This window comes from Bacillus rossius, assembly GCF_032445375.1.
Source record: "Bacillus rossius redtenbacheri isolate Brsri chromosome 9 unlocalized genomic scaffold, Brsri_v3 Brsri_v3_scf9_2, whole genome shotgun sequence".
In the NCBI taxonomy this organism is placed as follows: Eukaryota; Metazoa; Arthropoda; class Insecta; order Phasmatodea; family Bacillidae; genus Bacillus; species Bacillus rossius.
The window spans coordinates 14,617,594-14,640,329 of record NW_026962013.1 but is presented as its reverse complement, the minus strand read 5'-3'; the positions used below and the strand labels follow the sequence as shown (position 1 = coordinate 14,640,329).

General features: G+C 36.4%; 1 protein-coding gene across 1 annotated transcript; it reads right to left on the bottom strand.

Moving 5' to 3' along the window:
* Window positions 1-3,156: 3,156 nt before the first annotated feature.
* Window positions 3,157-20,668, bottom strand: LOC134542754 (replication factor C subunit 1). The gene is made up of 16 exons (XM_063387258.1): window positions 19,996-20,668; window positions 15,876-16,056; window positions 15,617-15,759; window positions 14,810-15,493; window positions 13,703-13,882; window positions 12,862-13,300; window positions 12,034-12,102; window positions 11,384-11,530; window positions 10,834-11,063; window positions 8,216-8,410; window positions 7,847-7,998; window positions 7,369-7,486; window positions 6,493-6,638; window positions 5,734-5,947; window positions 4,364-4,546; window positions 3,157-3,611 (listed from the first exon to the last, which is right to left on the bottom strand). Exons 1-16 carry the CDS (start codon window positions 20,008-20,010, stop codon window positions 3,510-3,512), a joined length of 3,198 nt encoding a protein of 1,065 aa, XP_063243328.1. The 5' UTR covers window positions 20,011-20,668; the 3' UTR covers window positions 3,157-3,509.
* Window positions 20,669-22,736: the final 2,068 nt, after the last annotated feature.

The following is a 22,736-nucleotide window of genomic DNA, read 5'->3' as shown; positions in this document are numbered from 1 at the left end:
CCAGCTGGCACCCTGTAAATAGTAACTTAGCTCTAGGAACTTAAAAAATGTCAGGGAAAGTAACCAAAAGTTGAAAGTTATGTTTCAAAAAACGAAATTTTTTTAGAGTATCGTCAAGTTAGAGGCGTGGTGCAGTGATCAAGTGCAGGCCTGGAAATATGTTGGCGGCCCCCTTCCCTCCGCTCCCAGCACATTGCCCTGCCTTGGCGCCGTTATCTATTGGGAAACCTAAAATGTACATCAAGCTCTGTCCCTGCCCGAATATTCACCTTCGGCCAACCTCGGGATTTGTTTAATTTTTGCGCAGGAAAAATGAATTCAAATATTAAAAGTGGTCGGTTAGGTTACGGTTAGTTAGGTTAGTATAGCTACATTAAAATAAACAGAGAAATATAAATATATATAAATAAACCCGAGGTTGACCTAAGGTTAATATTCGGGCGTGTTCGGGCAGGGACAGAACTTGATGTACATCTTAGGCTTCCCTTATCTATCGCTGAGAAGCCTTGGTAATTCCGCGGGCCATGGCGTGAGGAGCGACGCTGTTCTCGACGCGTCGGGTCGGCGCGGGATGACGTGACTCACCCCAGCTGCACTCGTCAGTTCTAGAAGGGCGCCAGAGTCTTAAGTTGGGACGCCGGCTTCCACGAGAGTTCTTGGGGCAGAGAGAGTCCTGCGACAGTTTTGGTGGCGAGAGTGGCGGGGGTGCGGTGAGAGTTCGGCAGCGAGTACAGCGACCGGTGTCACACGAGCCCAGTGAGTACGCAATGTACGCACCTTGTTTTATGGCACACATCCAATCTAAAATCCAATTCTTCCCACACTTTGGTTACCTACCAAGTCAGCAGTGTCCGCATCAGAAACTGCAGCCAGTCGACCAAAACGAGATGCAAAAAGAGCCAACTGTCTGCCAGCACAGTTGCTAGTCAGGAGGGTAAATTCCATCACTCACACACCAAAATGCCACATTTCTTCAAGGTATGCATTTCATGTTTGCTTAGATTATAATTTTATTTTGACACCATACCATGTATGGCTAGAATATTGCAGTCCTTCATAAGATAAAAGTAATTTTTTTCTTCAATAGATGCATCTAATATAAGCAACATGAATGGTAGCCTTTAATGGGCACCACTTAGAATAGATACAGTAAAAAGATGCTAATAACTATTAATAGATTAAATAAAATGAAAACTATAAAAATAGCCTTTATTTTTCAACTATAGGTACATATAGCATAAATACAGTGAACATGCTCAAAACTCTTAGGGCACACACTGCAATTTAGAATTTACTGTCTTAAATGCAAGTACATACATACTCACCTCTTCTTTCCTTCGTGTTTAGGTATGCAGAATGGGAGCCACATGGGTGGTTAAAGTACACGCTCCTGGCTACAAAAATCCAAATGAGGGTAAAATATGAAAGGGGGATCTTGGTTGAAAGTGCCCGAACCCCTGCATGGTTCTACCCTTACCAACCTTCCATCCATATTATTCAGTCTCCAGAGTTCTCATACGAAATTAATGCATGCACATCACACCACATGTATTGTGCCCAGGGTTTTCCATGTGTCTGAACAGGATTCACCCAGGACAAACTTCACATAGTTTTAGTCTAGATCTAAGATAGGAGAGTTAGTCATGACTCAATTGCTGCCATGGCTGACCAATCCCCGATTAAGCACACAATGCATGCGACCCACTCTCTGCATGGCTAATCCCCAGCACCACTAGGTGTATGGGCTTTGACCCGAGACATAATTTGGTTATTTCCTAACACAGACCCCTCATACAAAAAAACACTCCGCTTTAGTTAGGAAAGGGAAATAATCACATTTTATGTGATATATAAAACACCCAGTACAACAAAGAGATCATGCAACACCATGAAGATCAAATTTTGGTCGATATTTTCCTACTTTGGTATAATTTTACCATACTTGCTCGCATATTACTAGCACAGTTTTACACAGTGTCAGACATTGCCGAACAAACCAATAAAGGAATGGACTAAAGGACAGTACTACACTTTTTTTTAATATATGTATATATAAAAAAATCCAACTTTTTTACTTAGAAACATTTACAGAAATAGTGCCAGAACTAAATACATGCTAAAAACACGATAAAAATAAATTTAAGAGAAAATGATGTTCAATAAATGGAAATCTTTTAAAATGATAAAAGCCCTGACTATGCTATTGAAAAAATTACAAAACTGAGATTACAATGATCCTATTAAATATCCTCATTTATATTTAGTCTCAAAGCATACCTATGCCTAATGTTGACCTTAACATGACGAGCCCACTACAGCAAGAAATTAACAACAGCTAATGAACACAGGAAATACATTTACCACAAAAAAATTTCCGGCCGGGAATAAAACTTGGTACCTTGAGCTCACCAACCAGAAGATAATACAGAACTGGTTTCCTCAAAAATTGCTCAAAATTAGTTTCATCAATGTTTGGTGTTTTTAGATATAATTTAGTGTGATGAACGCAAGTTTTAAAGCATTGGTGATGTACATATGTCTCTACGGTTATTTTATATGAGGGGAAAAAAAAAAAAAAAAAAACAGTACCGTAAGTATTGCCAGGTTGACAGATAAATCCCCCAGTAAAGCTATTTGAAAGAAAAATAGATTCAAATAATTTTTAAAGAAAAGAAAAACAATATTTTTGGGTAGAGTTGAGACTATGCATAGCTTTTTTGATCCTGATTGACACATTTAGATTTAATGCTTTATTTACATCAAAGAATGGGTAGTGTGTTTATACATGCACTCTGCATGTAATGAGGAAATCACAATACCAGACAAACAAAGCTGAAGTAATGTAGTCATTCTCTGATAGTACAAATATCTCTGACAGTACAAATACAAAATTAGTGCCCTATTCGAACTTGTCAAAAGATGTAAAGCAGAAATTTCCATTTTGTAACATAATCAGTAATTTGAAGCTGTGAAGTTCAATTAGGGTAGTTTGAAATTTCAGAAGAAAAAAACCACCCCTTGGTAACTAAAACACGAAATTCTTAATACATATCATCAACAGAACATAACTGTATTCTAAAATTTTTTTTATAACAAAACAGCATTTGAAAAGTTGTGTAATAGTTCAAATAAGTTTCTTAAAGGACCAGAACATTATAAGTGTTTTTTTTTTATTCACAAACGATTAAAATAACAAGCAATTCACTGATTAGGAAATACTAACTCACAATTTATGTTTCAATAACATACATTACATAGTTCAACACGATTACTACAATGTTAAAACCTGCATATAACTAACAATGATTTCAGATCTAATGGATGTTCAAAATACAAAAAAAAAATATTGACAGTTTGACACAAATGGTGAACTGAACTTCTAAACTAAATCATGATGAAACATCTTCACAGCAGTCCATAAAGTAGATATGAAAATATTTATATTTACAAGGAAGGAAAAGGAACAAAAAAAGTTTTGTGGTTTGTCAAGGAGGAAGCTAAGTCAAATCTCATCTTCCTCGTCCTTTCCCTCGGGCTTTCTTAGTACCATTGGAACAGTTCGTTTTTTCATCTTTTGCCTCCTTCTGCTTGCCCGCAGGTCTCTTCTTAGCCTGGAAAAGAATTTTTACAGGTACAGTAATAATAAAAAAAAATTAGAACATATGTATTAAAATGAAAATTGAAGGGAAAAAAACTTATTGTGAGGTACATAGCACTACTAAAAGTAAGCTCATCTTCTAGAGGCAGAGCATCTGGCATGAAGTCAAAACTAAAACACTAAAGACCTAGTTAATGAATTAAGGCTTAATGTCTGATCACATAAAAGTCATTAGGTACGGCGAGGGGTGATGAGATGAGAATGAAGCGTTGACGGAATGAATGGGTAATGGGGAAAATGGAGTACCTTGAGAAAACCCACCGGTTCAGGTATCATCCAATTTTGGCCCCACCAGCCTAAAGACCTAACGACGTACATTCTCTGGTCCAGCATACGAAAATTACATAGCACAAGAACCTACGTTACCACATACACGTACAAGTACACATGCAAGTACAGTAGTGTCCAGTACAGATCACTAGAAGTCCGGATTAAACTGAATTTGCAGTAAAATGCACGTAATACAAGTTTTAGATGGGTACAACTATAAAAATCAAAAACTTTTCCTATAGTTTAATATTAGTTTTAATACTACTGTATATGCAAACCTAACCTTTTAACCTACAAAAATGAGTAAATCCTGCAGTTTTAAAAATTCCTTCCGGATGAACTTGACATCCGGTGCAGATAAGCAGAACTCTACTGTATCACAACAAATTTTAGTTACTCAAATAAAGCTAAACTGTCAAGAGCCACAAAACTTACTTTGATCATGGAATCTGTAGCCACATCATCATTTTCTTGACTCTCTTCAGTCTCTTCTTCAGGGTCAATTTCTTCTCCCTCACCAAGCATGGCGGCCTTTGCAGCAACCTTCTTTACAGAATCAACCGCGTACGGCAACATTGCTACATCTTTGTTGTACTTCCTGGTGAAGGCTGCCTTCACCTGCAGCATTCAACAATAAATTACCAAGTGTAGCTACCAAAGAAAGTAAAAAATATACAGGTATTAAATAAAAATGTAAATAAACCTAAGATATTGGAAGAGTGCAAAAAGAGCATATTCTAGCGAAAGTTAGACCATACAAACTGGACTGTTGCCAGGCAAAGACTAGTCAATTACTCTTCCTAATATGGCGGTCATCCTTACTTTCTTAGTGGATGCTAAAAAAAATATAGTTCTTTTCAATAAGGTGGAACATCTGTATTTCTCATCCCACTGCTTCAATCTCCTTTGTCAATAATCCAACTGCATATTATCCACATAAGCTAAATTGTTTTTCTATGAAAATAAATCCATACACAAAAACATAAGTAAAATGACTAGATATGAAAGAAGCATGTGATTACAATTTTAAGATTTGCATATTTCTAAATATTTTTGCTACAGGATAGCACAAGTGGCAGAATTATAAACCATGGTGAAAAACATGTACATACAATTTTTGGTACATTCTTTCAAAAGAAATTCCACAATTGTATTCTGTAGATATTCTTTAATATAAATATTTGTACTGATTGGTCGAATCCCAATCGTTTCGAATCTGAATCCCAGGGAGTTAACTCGAATACGAATCTAGACGTTAAGGGTCAAAAAATAAAATACTGTACAATAAAAGAAAAAAATATTAACCATGGTGTCAAAAAAATTCTAGCATTTAAATGGTTGTTCTACAAACTAAGTTTCCAGAATGCATACATACAGAAATTTTATTTATATAATTACACGTTAAAGTACAATATCTTAGGGAATGGTTAACAGGATGGGTATGAGGACAAAAACCTGACCTAGCAAACTATTTATTTCCTCTTAATATTTTTCTTAGAATCCTCTAATATTGAATTCTTCGAATACTAAGGATTTGATAGTAATTGAGGATTTGATTGGCCCATCCATAAATATTTTGTAATTGTCTACAAAAAAGTTTTTTAACGATGTTTCACGGAGGACACCCTGTCACACCAATGTCCCGCCTTGCTCCACAATCGGGAAAGTTAGTGAGCTGCCGCAGCAAGGGCAGTGAGGGGCCGGCGCGGAGCTGATAACTATGTTCAACAGAGGACACCCTGTCACACCAAATGTCCCGCCTCGGGAAGGTCAGCGAGCCGCCGCAGCAAGTGCAGTGAGCTCACCTTGCTGTCGACGCCCGCCATGGGGTCCGGCGCGCCGGGCCAGGCGGCCAGCTCCAGGATGCTGTCCAGGTCCTCCCGGGTGAGGCTGTACGCCTGCAGCACACGCACTGCGTCGTCCACGCCCTCCACCCCCCGCTCGGCCAGGGGCCCCGCCACCGCCTGCCGCAGGGACTGCACGTAGTCCCGCCCCACCGCCTGCTTGTCCCCGGTCACCCTGCGCCAACACAACAGACTTCCCGTCACGTCGCTTCACACACCACACACCACCACCAAACATTTGGTTCTCCTTATCCACACTGCACAACAACGTTAAAATTTCAACACTTTGCCAGCTAATTAAGCACAAAATATGCACTACACATATATTTTTTCATTTTGTTGAAATTCGGCCACTCTAAAAGTCTACAAGTTCAACTGTGACGACAATAATTTCACATAAACTACATTATCATTAGCAATAGAATATACGCATACAACACAACAATTCTGGTTTCATATCGACTTTCATGAAGAATATTAATATTCAAACAGTAATAAAACAGGCACACTCGGAAAACCAAAGAGTACATATGTGGTTCGTCAGCCCAAATTCATAAGACAGGCAAACCAACGTGAAAGAAACAAACACCTTATGACATGACAAAGAATTATTTAATGCACACAAAAAAAAAAAAATTATTTCACTGCTGTTAAGTTAACGGAAGAAGCTAGTGCAAGGGACTTGTGAACTTGGAGACACGATCGATCACCCGCTGTTACCTGAGCCTCATGTGGCACTGCAGCTCCTGCTGAAGGCGGCTGAACTTCTGGGCCCGCGAGTTCTTGCCCAGCCAGGCGGGGAAGGCTATCTGGCCCGTGAGGTGGCCCTCCATGCTCTCCCCTGGCCCCACGCTCGAGAAGACCGCCTGCGCAGACAACACACACACACACACACACGACACCTTACTTACCGAGATCATTCCACTTTAAGGCGCACCTTTTTCGTGACATTTTTTTTACTCTGAAAATGGGGTGCGTCTTACAATCACAGGCATTCTCCGATCACCAAATTTACTCAATTAAATAGTCAATTTTTGTTTATAATTTAAAGGTAATAGGTTTTTTTTTTGTTGAGAAACTAAGGACCAAAAGAGGAGAGCATCTTTTAGTACGAGCCAAACGTCTTATGAGCTGGGCTCCGCAGTTTGATGGAACTGCTTTGCTCCAAACTAACGCAACAAAGCAAACAGCAAGTGGAGCCCCAGAGAACCAAACAGTGCATCAACTTGGCACAGCCTGGTCACACATCAACCATTCTAAAAACGTCATCTTATTGATGCTGGTGTGGTTATCTACGTATCACTCACCTAGCACTAGTCGGTCAAAGAAAAATTCCACGCCCAAAGAGATTTTCCAGCCTCCTTGGCCAAACCCCAATTGATACATATTCTCTTACCCTACTACCCCATTCTTAAACTCCACGCTGACAGTTCACAAGACATTTGGCTTAAATTCGAGCAAATACAATTCTTCGGCTCTGAATATTTAATTATTGCCTGAAACTTAAAATGAAACCAATATTCAAGAAGAAAAATACAAAACAATGTTGGTAAGCAAGAAATCAATTTTACCTTTCAATAACTACCTCAGTCGTACCTGAACAGGCAGAAGACTCCAGCTATTGTTACTGCGAATGGTTTTCTCCACAACATCGCCGATGGTTAGGCTCTCCGCTGCTTCCGCCACACACTCCAAGGTCTTAACAGGATTGCCCCTTCACAATTAAAACACAGCCAGCAAATTATTTAAATCTCTTTTGCAACAGCTAATTAATTATCAAAAAAAAATATACAACATAAACCCTATTACAGTATTTTACAACCTTTTAATTTTCTGTTACAGTTTTTAAATTTACTATGCTAAGCTGCAAAGATTTTCTCTTGGCTCAAACAAATTTTATTCAATTTAAACAATTACCAATTACACCATATACATCATCATAGCATTTAAGTTGAGCTCAGCATTGCAGTAATGAAAAATCTGAAACTAAATTAGCACCCTTAAAAACATGTAACTTGAAACTTTAACAAACCAATTAAACAATTATAGACATTAAAAGATAAGTCAAACTTACTTAGCGGCATGTGGTACAACAGACAAATAATTCTCTTGCACAAACAACGGTCCAATATTGTAGTCTTGAAAAAACAAATCCATTCTGTCTATTAAGGACATATTCTTGTGTTCTCCTGCTGAAAATACTTTCCTCACCACGTCCCAAGGACCCTGGAGTAAAAAAAGAATACAAGTATAAATACTTGATATGATCATAATCCAAAGAGAATCTAAAGAGACTAAAATGTCCACACTGTACACATTTAAGATTCTGAAGCGAAATTATTTATTTCTTTTTTAACATATTTTCTGAATGATTAAGTAATTATTTTGGACACGTTGATGCAAATTATTTAATATTAAGCCCAACATTTTTTAAACAACTTACCAATTTTAAAATCTTGCGAGCGTCATTTGCATCTTTCTTGGTTTGTTCAGTTGACATGGTTTTACTGTTCGCAGAGAAAACCGACAAGTGGTGAAGAACTTGTCTGATGTCTTGATTCGCAGCAGTGATTATGTCCGTCAGCGCTTCTGGTGTGATTTTTATTCCTTCTTTGTAACATACGGACATCATTGCCCCCTGAAAATGTAACAAGACTTCAGTTGCAACATCATGTCAGGAAAATGAATATGACAGAAATAAGTGCAACAGTTTAGGTGGAAGACTTTCAAGAGCAGTATCTTTTCACTAGTGCTCAATTTTTTTTATCCTGCGTAGTTGAGATAATTATGCAAAGAGCATAATGGGTTGGCCTACCAAATTACTTCACGGGTCCTTACTGAGATTTCTGCAAGTGGGTGATCTAGTAAAAATCACCAATGGCCAATGGATAGGGGTCCCCATAAAATGGTAAATAAAATTGACCTAAAGCGGTGTTAAAATAAGGCTAAAGCTGTGCAAAAAATCATTACTAAACCTGTGTAAAAAATTTTTATTAGTTCTAAAATTTGTTATCAATTATTACTTTTTGCCTTTTATTCCCTTAAAATTTGTATTCTGTACCCTACAAAATGAAATTTGTGGTAGTTTTTTTTTGGGGAAATAAGCAAATTTAAAAAAGGTATACTAAAATGACATTAAGTTACCTAGGTACTTTTTAAACTGGTAATTAATGAATTTAAAGTATGTTTAATGTACCTACCCAAATATAACCAACTGCCCACACTATTTTAAAGTATTTTGAATATTCAAATCAAACTCTACCAACCATTTTCACACTATCATAGTACAGTACAACCCGGTTATAACATTCCCGTTTTTAACATTTTCCCGCCTATAACACCATTTTTTCATGGTCCCGTCATTTCTCCATTTATCACAATGCTTTAATTTCCCGCCTGTAACAATATTAAAATTTCTACATTCCCGCCTTTAACGTTCAAATTTGCTTTGATAACTGCCACAATTTGCAGTATCCCTTCCTTCAAAGTCATAATTTAGAGCGAAACCATAGCTAGAAAATACAGCACGCATATACAAACATCAGATGTTTACATTTGAGTAGTTCACCATAGACGTGGTACACACGCACTCCACAACTTGCACCGGATCGACTATCAATATGGCGTCCTGTTCGCGCTTATTAGCCTATGACTTGTTCCTTTATACTTATGATGCGCATTTTGTGCACTGATACATGGTCGGAAACAGTGCTACTATAGTCTATGGTGCTGGTTTTTGTTTCAAAGGTTTAACACCTTGAGATGGTTAACTGTTCTATGGATATATTCACGGCTTTTGTTTGTGGTTAACCTTTACCGTAATTATTATTATTTTTTTTACTTATTGTAGTCACGGTCGTATTTAATTAAAATACGCCGTATTGAAATTTTATTCAGGTTTTTGTACGGTTATGATGGCCGATAAATATAAGCGAAAATATATTCTGTAGCTGAAAAAATTCAGTTTATTAACCAAGTGGACAGGAACCCCAACAAAACGCGTGTTGTGATTGCAAAAGAGTTGAATATTTCTTTTTCGACTCTGAACTGTATCGTACAAAACATTTTTTTTTCTTTAGCATATTATTAGGTATTATCTATAAATAAAATTAACCAATTTTTCCACTCTATTGCTGTACTTAGTGTAATACTCCTGTATTTTGTGTTGTTTTACCTATACTTTTTAATTTAATCAATCCACGTGTAATTTTTACAAAGTGAAGATGATTTCCTGCTTATAACATTTTCCTGCTTATAACATTTTTTTATGTTGGTCCCTTGGAGAATGTTATAACAGGGTTGTACTGTATTTGTAATACATCTATCACACCCTCACACCCATACCATTAACATGGTAACACACACACACACACACAAACATATATGTATGAGTAAGTTTCTAACAAGAATGTAAATGTACACCTACCTGTTAAAATTTAAGCTGTAAAATAATAAAGCAGGAGATACGGAAAACTATTATTACAAAATTTTATGAGCGTTTGCGTTTAAGTGATGCTGCATATTTAAATCAGTTTTTTTTTAGTTTGAATCAAATTTCTATACAAATATTATAATGATCTAAAGTACAAACATAAAATTTAATTTGGGCAAAACTGTTTTTAATAATATTTAGTATAGTTTAATATTTATATTAAAAAAAATTATATATATATAAAATATGATTGTGTGAAACAGTAACATATTTTTATGTTAATGGTTACAAGTTGTAATATAAAAATACAAAATACATATTATTCTTAACTATATATTTTTTTTAAGTGGTTGCATTTTGCTTACTGTTTGCCTATTTTCAATTTAACAATAAAAATCTTTTAAATCAAATTTTACTGCTATCTGAATTTTTAGCATTCTGCTGTTGACTACGCATTATATGTGTGTGTGTGTGTGTGTGTGTGTATGTATGTGTGTGTGTGTATGTATGTATGTGTGTGTGTATATATATATATAAAGAGAGAGCTGCATAGATATATAAGGCCTAACTACATGCCAAAAATTGGTGTTTGAAATGCTGGATGGTGCCAACCGGCTTACACACTACACCTTTATCTGCTCCACCCTCGGCTTGCTGAAGCCCAGGTCGAAGCAGTGGTTGACGAGGCTGCGTATTTTGGGGTGGTGCCTGTCGTTGCACATGCAGATGACCGGGACCCTCGTGTTCTTTATCAGCTGGATCAGCTCCTGGACTCCGCCCCGGTCCTCGTTGCCCGCCATGCCGTCCACCTCGTCCATCAGGAGCACGTGCTTCTCCGTCGGCCTCGCCCTCGCTCCGTCTGCAGAGCGGCACCACACCGGACAGTGCATCATTGCTACAGCTGTGCTGAATGCCATGCACAGTTAGTCTCCATCGACCGAGCTTAACTGAGGTTCCGCATTACCCGAGCTGGCCTAAAGCGCCAACTACCAACAAACACCAATCTTTTTTTTTTAAATTCTGCTGACATTACCTAATACCATATTTATTTGTTCACACTATGGCACAACACATTAATTTTTTGTATTTACCACTAGTTGCCCAAACATCAACAGTATTACAAAAAAAAATTTTCTGCAAAATAATTTCACAAGCCATGCATTTCGCTCCTCAGCTCACTTTTGAAGTAGCCAAACAGTGATTTGTTCCTCAACAGTTCTTGGACTTCCTCGTGGAGAAGTCTCTTGGATCGAGTGTCCGACGCGTTGAATTCGACGACGTCAAAGCCAAGCTCCTTGCATACGAGGTGAGCTGTCGTGGTTTTACCTGGAGCAACACACAACATTTCTATTACAATAAACTGAAACAATAAATTAATTAACCAACTACAAAAAAAAAAAAGACCCTACTTTCTAGAGCACAATTTAGAGCTTGCATTTCATATTGTTATTTAAAAATATGTTTTTTTTTTTTAAATAATAAAAAGTCTTTAACAACTAATACATTCAAGTTTACATCACAGAAACACATGAAGCAGATATTGACACTTTGACTGTATGAACTCCACTAAATACTGAGAGACAAATTGCATAGCAACAAATTTTCAAGTCACAAATTTTTTTTCACAGTATAATTCTGCTCCCATAACACAGAAAGCTCTATCTCTGAAGAACCAAATTATTAATCACTATACTCCCAAACAACATAAATTTTTTTTCTAAATCAATTCTAAGAGAGCTAACTATCAGAAAAAAATACATATTACACTGACGTGTACTGACACAAAAATTAACACATTGCAGCCTTCCTATACAACGTAAACCACCTACCTACTCCAGGCGGTCCGGACAGCAACGCAGCTTTGAAGAATGCTCCATTGTCGTCTTTAGCCCAAGGACCTACACAATAAAACACAAACTAATTACAGTAAACTTAAACACATTACAACTAAAACTGTAAAGCCATGCAGCAATTTTTTTTATAAACTTTTAACATATTTTTAATGGAAATAAAATTACAGAGGCTCTGATAGAATAATTATATAATTACTTTGATTACCCAATTAAGTGTATTTATTTTAGAAAGATTTTTCAATTTCTTCAAACACAAAAAAAAAAAAAAAATGAAAGATATGATTTTGTTGGCTTACAATGAAAACCTTGTATCTCGGAAATCACCAAATTCACAAATTATGAGTGGTTTAACTTAACATGACTGCCTAGCAGGATATGTGTTTTTTTTCCCCCTCTCCAGAGGAAATTATAGTATTTATTTTGGCTGGAAAATCGTTGAGATGCAAGGTTTTATAACTTAATAATGCAACACACACTACGTATAATTTTGAGATACAAGAATTTCATTCTAAGCAGCTGATGTGTAAAAAATAAATACATAAATTAATAATCTTCAGTGATAATCAAAACTGCTTCATTCCATAGTAAAAATCAGAATACCTAGGTTACTTAATAATTATTTAAAAATAATACTTATCAGGTTATTTCATTAGACTACATACTTATAGAACTTTAAAAAAGTCATTAACATTAACATCATTTGCTTCCAGCCTGTGGCTGGGTCAGCAATATCTTAAATAAAAAAGTGTAGATATCAAATAATTAAACGCAGAAGGTTGCCTCTGCAGGAACTAGAATACTCACTTGGCCGCACCAACTTCTTGTGGCCGGAGTGATTGGCGTGCCAGTCCGAGAGCCACCTCTGCAGCTTCTTGAGGTTGCTGCGGTCACCCTGCTGGCCAATGACGTTCTTGCTGCTGGCAGGCCGGTACTTGTCCACCCACAGCAGGGACTCTGTGCTCGGCACGGAGCTCACCGTGCTACCGATACTTCCGGAACAGCTGGGCGGGCTGGAAACCTCCCGCCCGTCGCGATCTGCACTTGCAGCGCGACTCCTGCTTTCCGCGAAACCCGAGGCCTCGCGCGAATTGTTCTTTGTAGGAGCTGCGACAATATCGTGTTCGATTTCCTCTTTCCCACTTGCATCCGAGACTTCCGCTTGCCCTTTCGGTATGCCGGATTTCTCTCGTATCAAATCCAGCAGACCATCTTCGTCAATTATCGGCGTTTTACATGACTCTGCCTACGAGTTGAAATCAGTGGTACATTGTACTGTCTAACTAAACACATTCAATCACAGCACTGGGATGAATAAAAGTTATCTGAAGCTACACATGACAAAACACACACAGATACAAAGGAAATTTGAGCAATTACTATTAAATTTTATAAATATGTGCTGAATAAAAAATAAAAATGGAGCATGAAGTTTATATTAATAGCAAAAGCAATTAAATTTAGAGCCAATTTGCTTGCTTAAAAGGAAAATACTATAGGTTAGCTAATAACGTAAAATCTATAGTACCCATGTTGGTTGGTTACAAGAGAAATTGTGGATACTTTCAACAGGCCGAAGCTGTACCATGATTGGCTCAGTAGCGCACATGCTGTTGTGTCTTGTAATTTTTGAAAAGAACTGCAGTACCTTGGCTAGCTTAGAAGGTCCGGCCTCTTCGCCTGCGACCAGGTAGGTAGTGTTGCGGCTCACGGTAGACGTAATTTTCCCTCCGTGCTGCTGTATGAGGGACACTGCCTCCTCCCGCTCTAGTGAGTCCAAAACGCCCGTCACCACGAAAACCATCTTCGCCAGGCAGTTCGGCTTGCCCTACAAAACAGCACAACGACGATTTAGTGGCAGAGTCCGCGGCAATCACGCAAGTCGCTGTCCGTAAGTGAACTACACAGCCGGAATAGCTGGTATAGATTACCTCTTGCACTTACAGTGACAATGGAGTTCAAAAAGTGGGACTCTGACATTTTGATACTCAGAAATGCAGGGCTCGAGCACTCCACAAAACTGTTGGGTCTGAGCAGATGATCATGAGCTGTATTTCTTGTGGGCAAGAAAAGAAATAGACTTGACCACAATTAAAAAAAAAAAAAAAATTGTACACATTTTGGAGTCTTTTGTTGAGTGTAAATTTAATATGTAAGTCATTGTTTGTGAAAAATGTATATAATTTTATCTTAACGTTTGCTTATGTATTTTATTAAAAAATTTTTTTTAAAGGAGACTTATAGATTGTTTGTTAAATTTTGAATAGGTACATAATTTACTATAAAGGTTATCGAGCGTATTGAGCTAAAAGTCTCATGTATCGAGTATCAAAATTACAGAATGAAATGTGAGGAAACAATCACCCGGCTTCTCTGCAACACCAGTAACATTTCCCACTTGCGAAAAATCCTGGTGTGACTCTTTGCTCTGAGCTTTAGACTTCAGTTTATACAATTTCTTATGTACCCATGTTTATTTAAATCTGTCTTTTCTACTTTTGAAATGTAAAAGTACTCTGTAATATTTAGTTTTTGTGATTGTACAGTTTGTATATATGTATATATTTGTATTAATTGACTTGTTCTATATCCCGGAGTCCTTACCTCCATATGGGATCTACAGAACAAAAAATGAATAAATAAATAAATAAACCCCGTCGGGAATCGAACCCGGATCATCTCCGTAGAGGTGAGATATCACAACACTCGACCACTGCTGTAACCACTGAAATTTAAGATACTTCTGTACTGTCACCTTGGGAAGAACTTTGGCTCCGTGGTGTTTCGGACCTTCTCTCTGAAGATACCTCTGGTAGTTATAAGCATTCTGCTTGCTCTTCTCCACAGACGGGCTTGCAGCGTGAGCGACAGGCGTGGTTGGTTCGCGGGTGGCACCTCTGTTGCTTTTCGCATCCTCTTTGAGGTGACCCCGAGGCGTGGCATTCGAAGAACTTCCCTGTACGTTGGCCTCGTCTTCATGTTCAGTCTTAGGCTCGGTGCTGGCGATACTGGAGTGTTTGCTCTTATGCTTGCCAGCGACCGTTTCTACCGGTGGGGAGCGCTTCTTTGCTGGACTGGAGATCGTCTCGGTAGCTTTGCGCTTCTTGCCTTTCAGTTTTTCGGGTGTCGCAGTGGCTGCATGCGCATTATTTTTCACAGGTTGCTTCACTGCAGGGATGACTTCTGAAGATTTTTCACATGCTTGGAACTGTTTTAAATTTTCTTTCGCCTTACTTTTGTTCCTCGGTGAACTGCGATTTTCATTTGCTGTACTACTGCCAACTTTCTTTGGACTTTCTTCCTTCACAAAATACTTACTTTCCTTGTCAAGGATTGCTTCACGTTTCTTCACAGTCTTACCATTTACTAGTTTCAATCTTTCTGATTGTTTCTTTTCATTATCAACAGCTTGGTCTTTTTCAATTCTTTCTTTAAAATTCTGAAACAAAATAAATCTAAATGCATTATAAAATTTATGTCACATATTATTTGAAAACTTTGTTTCAGCTAAATAACATGAACACAAACATTATAACCAAAATCCTTTTAGGTAGGTACTAACCTTATGATCTGTTTTAGAAGGTGACTTGACTGTAGCTCTTTTAACCTTTGCAGTTCCATAAACATCAGATGGATTAACTTTCTGAACTGGTTTTGTTTCTGACGGCTTCACATTTTTATTTTTAGTAGTAGCCTTCTGGTTATCTGTAGTCATAAATAAACATTCATGAAACAAACTAAATTTAAAAAAAAAAAGATTGAATGAACTTAATTACATTTAGCATTTTAATTAAGCTCAACTAAAATAAAATATTCCTCACCTGACTCCGAACTTTTCTGACGCTTAGCTGGCGAGGGCCTTGGTTCATCATCGTCAGAGTCTGAAATTATTACAGCTGCACATTTTTTCTTGACCTTTGGCACAAATTCATCATCTTCTAGTGAATTTTTTACATCCTTTTTAATTTTAGAAGCTCCAATTGAGAAGTATGACCTTATATCCTGCAACAGTAAAAAAATAAAAAAAGTATAAGGCAACTGTAACACAATAATTTTTTACTTCAAAAATATTTAAACAGCATAATGACTAATGTAGAAACATGGCACTGTAGGTTACAACCATCAAAGAAATCTCTGATTAATTCATTTGATTTTGAAAAGTTATAAAATAACTAGGTAGGTTATATCTTTGCATTAGTGGGTAAAATATACAGTTTTTGTTTTTGTTCTTTGCTAAAAGTTGCTCTGTTAAGTGAGTCAAAGAATATACCGTACAGCCTCTATAAGATCTGAAACAACAAATGTTTGCCAAAACTATATACACTAACTTGCCTGCTAAAACCATTACTAAGTATGGATAATAAAGACCATGCCAACTGATGATGTAGAGAATTTTCAGGCCCAATATTCAACAGCTCATTTGCCAATAGAATTGATAAAATCTAATGGCACTTTGAATGACTGAGTTTCAATGCACAGGTGTTTGATGTTTCATTACTTGTGCCCTTGAACATGTTCTGCATAAAATTACTACTTACTTTACACTTAATAATTTAAGCTAAAGTGCATGTTTTTATGAGGACATATTTTAAACAAATGCATATGGAAATGTTAAAACATCAGCTGATTTCGAAGCCTGTTGGTAGACCAGCCAGTGATAGCCTTGTGTGCATAAGAAAAGAATCAGCCTATATCTTCAGTCTATAGCAGAAACCAATCATAGTATGAGGAACTGACATGCCAGCAGACCAGGTGTGATTATTCTATTGCATTCAACCAATTCTTCCGCAGCACGGAAGAAAAACTAACAATGCTTCTACAACCTGCGTAGATAAAAATTCTGTAGAGTTAAAAAAAAACTTCATTAATAATTATACTTAAATATTTTGTAAATTCTAAAAATTTTCATGGGCTTAAATCAATACTTAGGTATAGTTTTGAAGAGTTAACGGGAAACCACACATATTTAAATAGGTATTGTTGCTTTTAAATACTTCTGTTCATGTCAATGTAATATGAAATAATTTGTGGTCACTAAATATAAATATAATAAACAATCAAGCACTCTATAGGTATTCTTTTATTTACTCATTTATGGTTTTATATCTAAAGAAGCAAATGTAAAAAAAAAAAAACTCATGTGCAACTAATGGTGTAACACTGTTACATGTGACCAATGAAGAGTTAAAAACCTTTCACTGTTTTAATTGAGCATGTCGAAAGATCTTGATGGCATGATCCTGTTGGCTTGATCATGTGGTACATTATGCTTGCTGTTTTAATTCAGTATGTTGGAATATCCTGTACGTACATAAAAATATATATAAAATAATGAATTATGATCGTAAGTAGAATAAAAAGGATTTTTTTTTTTCAACCTACAATCATAGTTCTTTCTTATTTCACAGTTTTTTTATGTTCAGGATCTTCTGACGTACTGAACTAAAACAGCAAGCATCATGTACCACATGATCAAGCCAACAGGATCACGCCATCAATATCTTTCGACATAGGTACTAAAACAGCAAGCATCATTTACCACAGGATCAAGCCAACAGGATCAAGCCTTCAGAATCCAGGGATACATGAAACACCAATCGTAACGAACACAGAACATATGACAGCTGTTCCCTGGAAAGACTGCGAAATTCAATGTGTCAGCTACTTCAGTGCACAGCATATATTATTCACAGAATTTGAATGATGTTAACAATTTAAAACAAATTTTTGGCTCCCATTAGACTCGTTCATTACAACGTGACTCAAAATAGTAGGTACCTACATTAAATGCAATGTAACCTAACAAACATTTACTGATACAATTACTTATTCCAATAAAACAACAAACATGAAATATAAGTATTAAAAATTCCTTACAATTGCAATAAAGTCATTATTTAAATGAATTTTATTATTACAACACCTACATTGACAAAAGCAAAAAAAATTTTTAAAATCCCACACGGGACAACAATGAATGTTGGCGATTGCGTGAATACATAGGTATTGTAACGTAAGCTGTTAACTGTTATTTTTTTACAAACCAGTAGAAATTAAGCAACCTTTCTTTCAGGGTTAATTCAGTAAAGTCTCTAGTAAATGGAAAACATAATATTCCTATTTATCGCAGGTAAACAATAAATGCAACGACAGCATAAAAGCACAGGTATTGTAATGTAAGATGTAAAATTTTAATTTTTTCATAAACTGGTAGGAATTATTACGAAACCATCCCTTCGGAGTAAATTTAGGGATGTGTGTAGTACCTATGTGAAAACCATGTTTTCAGATTTTTTTCTTTCCGTTCTAAAAAGCAGTGACGTCCGATAATTACCAAATGCTTCATTTGGCCATCGATGCACTTGACGAAGTGAGTCATTGGAATTCAGGCAATAACATGATTTGTCAGACCACATTATGTTCTGTCAATCAGCTACTGTCCATGTTCTATGATTTCTAGCCCACTGAAGACATGCAGCTTTATGTGCCTGTGTGAACAATGGCCTTTGTTCAGTGCATGCAGTTCCCGTTGCAATGTTATCTCACTAACAGACATTCATTCACCGACTGGAGTAATTCCTGTTGGGTTTGGAAGCGATTTTGATTCACTAGCAGTGAAACTTGTCTCCAGTTCCTCTTAAGTCAGGATCTTTTTCTGACCACAATTTTGAAATCGTGTTTTTTTTTTGTACACGTGTAGTACATACTTACACCATTGTCTGTAGACACGTCGAACAATGTGCTGCGAAAAACAAACAAATCCAGTACACACCGTATGGCCATGGGCACTGCCAAAAAACAATTGCCCTTTTTTGCCACTCTGTCACATTCTTACAGCTACCCATGTTGGCGTCCACTGTCCACATGAAATATCAATGTCACACTGATCGCTACTGCCTTATGCTCAAGTAGAGGCAGTGCGTGTGCAGTTGAACATGGCTCGTTCACTGCACCATCTGTAAGGGTTTAGCAATCCATCTGTGCGTGCGCACTAGGGTGACTTAAATTTTTTGTATGATCAGCTTATGTTCCAATGGTGTTTTTTAACTGGTTAAGGTAGCATAACATAAACCTCTTTGATAAGTACATCGTAATTTGTGACTAAAGAGAAGTAACAAAAAGAATACAATCAAAATACATGAAATAATATAACTTCAGGTACAAGTTTGCATACAGGCCTTGTTATTAAAGCACAGCATAAGAGAAAAAATTCTGAAAATTAATTCTTAGTTCTGAACAATTTGTTTATTATTATGTAAAAAAGGAAAAGAGATTATTGTACAGTTCATAACTTGAGACAGAATAATATTCTAGTAACATGTAGGTTATATGGAAGGATATGATTTTTGCCACGTGAATACAGTAGGCCTATGTCATAATTGCGTGATTGTTTCTTGTATTATTGTGACCAATTGTAAGTTGTTGTGAAGGCAAGTTATTTAATGTTCATATTTTGTAGCTCTGGTGATTGGTTTTTTTTTAATAAACACTTCTGAGGATAGGTTTTAACTCAAGTTGTCTATTGTTGCTAAGTGAAAGGTCAGCAACATCAATAAAACAGGTAGTTGTTCCATATCAAGTATCCAAGTTAAAACGCTTGATCCTGACGAAACTATCGAATAAATATTAATATGGCTCATGATGATTGCTGTTTTAATTTTGTACCCCGCAATATCCTGGCCAAACAAAAACTGTAATATCACAATACAAACAAATTCAATTAATGATCATAATGCATTATGACACATGTTTGCGAAAATTATGGAATTTGGTGCATCTGTTTTGAATAACAGTGACATAACATAACCTATTAATTAATAACATAAGAATGCAACTTTGGATAAACCTTTTTACCACAAGACTTAAGTTAGAAGAAAAATTAAGTAACAGAATATAATATAACTAGCTAATAATAAATGTCAATTCTTATATTTTACTTACCCTATTACCAGACATTTCCCTCCCTTTCTAGATGATCAGCACACTACTCATTATTCTATGGTATGCACTATATTCAAAGACATTGAAATTTACGATCATAAATAAAGTGGCAAAAAAGAAAGCGCATAATGCTCAATATTCACGGATTTTACAATTTTTTTTAAATTTCGTTACAAGCATGGAGTTAAAAATTGTTAGGGGATGGCGTGCTGTGCCTTAAATTGTCACTTTTTAACCTCAAAATCACCATAATGTTCCGCCCAAAATATTGCGAAAATGGTGCCTGACGATGTTTGATGATGGCAAGTATGTATAAAATGAATCCCAGTCGTTAAAACAGTCATTTTCATAAATAAAATAATTTAAAACTGTGTCTATACGGAAAACATTACACTTCAACCAATGTTTTGGGCATCTAACAAATATGATGCAACAATGAACTAGAGAAGAAAATAAAAATGGCTTCACACACTACCAAGATATCATGCGGATGTGGCACATTATGCGTACCAGGTACAACTCAGGGGGTGGACACATCTGCATGATTACATGTTAAGTGTGTGAAGTCGAATTTTTCCATCAGCTAATTGTAGCGCCATATTGGTTATATCCCCAAAAAAAAATTGGCTGAAATGTAGTGTTTGAAGTGTGAAACCAGTTTTGAAAAGCTTTGTTTATAAAAGTTGCTGTTTTAAACAACTGAAATTCTAATCCATACTTACTAACAATCATTAGACTTGGTAAAGTACCATTTCCGCAATGATTTGAGTGGTACTATATGGCGATGGCGAGGTTAAAAAGTAACTTCACCTTTGTCACAACAAGCCAACTCCTGAAATACCCGAACTCCAAAGTACAACTAATATCTATTAAGCTCTTTGTAAAGTTGAGAAAATATGGTGTATGTAACTAAACATAAACAAAACACATGTGGTATTACAACTTAGTTATATAAAGGAAATTAAATATTTGAGTTAATTGAAAGTTACTCTTATTTCATTTATTTATTAATTGATGGTAAGGTGACACTTCTTTTGGGTAGCTACAACTATTTATGTGCTGCTCTGTTGCTAGAAAATATTGTATATTAGTGATAGTTTATTATTAATTTACATTTCCATTATAAAAGCAGGTACCTAAAAATGGAAGTTTATTAATATTGAATTAATGTATGTCCTAAGACAGGGTTTAAGGGTGAGGTTTTAGGGGAAGCAGTCCAACATCTTGGATTCTGATGTCACAGTTGCCATCTTGGATGACCTCAACCTTTGACCTTGACCTCAGCTGCCATCATGAATTCAGACATCCTAACATCGAGCCACCCATTCCCCGAACTTTTCACTTTTCATTACTGTAGACCTTCCACCATTTTGGTCTATGATATCTTGTCCGCCATCTTTATTTCGTCTGTTGGAGGCCACCATCTTGGAAGACATCACAGTCACCATATTTTTTCTCTTCTGCTGGAGACCGCCATATTGGTTACTGCCATCTTTGTTTATGCTATTTGTTCCTAGAGTGAACCAGCATCGCTCTGTATCATGCAAATAAGGGACCATCCCAGCACTTTTCCTATAGAGACTTCGAGGAAATACACAAAACCGAAATCAGGATGACCTGTCCGGTATTTGAAGGAAGTTTTTTGGAATGCCAGTTTTGTGTATTATCGCTGCGCCGCATCGCTCCATAGAGATAACGTGCAAAGGGGTTTCTAAAGTATCTCATATAAGAATGTCCTATAGTTATAAATTTTAATAGTGTCAACTGTAAGCATTGTAGAGTTGGTTCAAGGTCATAATTAAAGAGTAACTCAAACAGTTTTAGATAAGCACTTGTTATGACTCTTATCATCAGATTTAATTTTTTATACAAAATACACTGTAAGGTAGGTGATTCGGAGCGTGACAGCTTAGAAAACATATGTAATTTTACTGGACCGTGAACTAAATAAGGTATGTAAAAACATACATTTGAACTAGTAATTTTTTTAATTTGAAGGAATAATAGTATAACCTGCTAGAGGATGCAGCTACCATTTATATATTTTTTCAATTATAGCTACTAGGAGCGCTAGTTAATACATACCTTCTGCTAGGAGGTGCTGCCACCATCTTATTTTCAGTACTTGCTGCTAAGAGCGCTAGTATCATGTAATACACACATTGTTTGCTCGAGTGCGCAGCCGGTATATTGATTTAATTTTTACCCGCTGGAGTGCAGTTGTAGTATTTATTTCAGTGGCATCCATCGCTATCTTGTCTATTATCTTGGCTGATATCTTGAAAATATACTGAACGTTTGGTAATAAAATTATTATGTTATATATTTGTCTTTTTTGTAGCCCATCGGAGGTAAAAATTAAAAAAAAGACAGGCCTAACAGTTTTAAACTTTTGCTCTGCAAATCGAATAATTCAATAGTCAACGCAGATGCTCCGGAAGCGAATTCTAGCATCAGGTGAGGAAACTCCGTGTGATTCGTTCAAGATATGTAGTTGAAAACACAATTTGTGTATACATATTAAGCTCGGCATTGTTTTGAAGAAATTTACAGATTTAACAAAGATCTTGTTTTTCCTCTTCCTCGTCGGTTTTTATGTTATGATGAGCCTCTTTTTGATAGCCATTTTGTCGACATCAGTACATTCTCTATTTTCGTGTGACAACATAGAAGTTACTTTAACTCTAAAATTTTCTTTCAAGTCATGAGTGATGCTAGGTGAAAGATTCCTAAAGTTTATC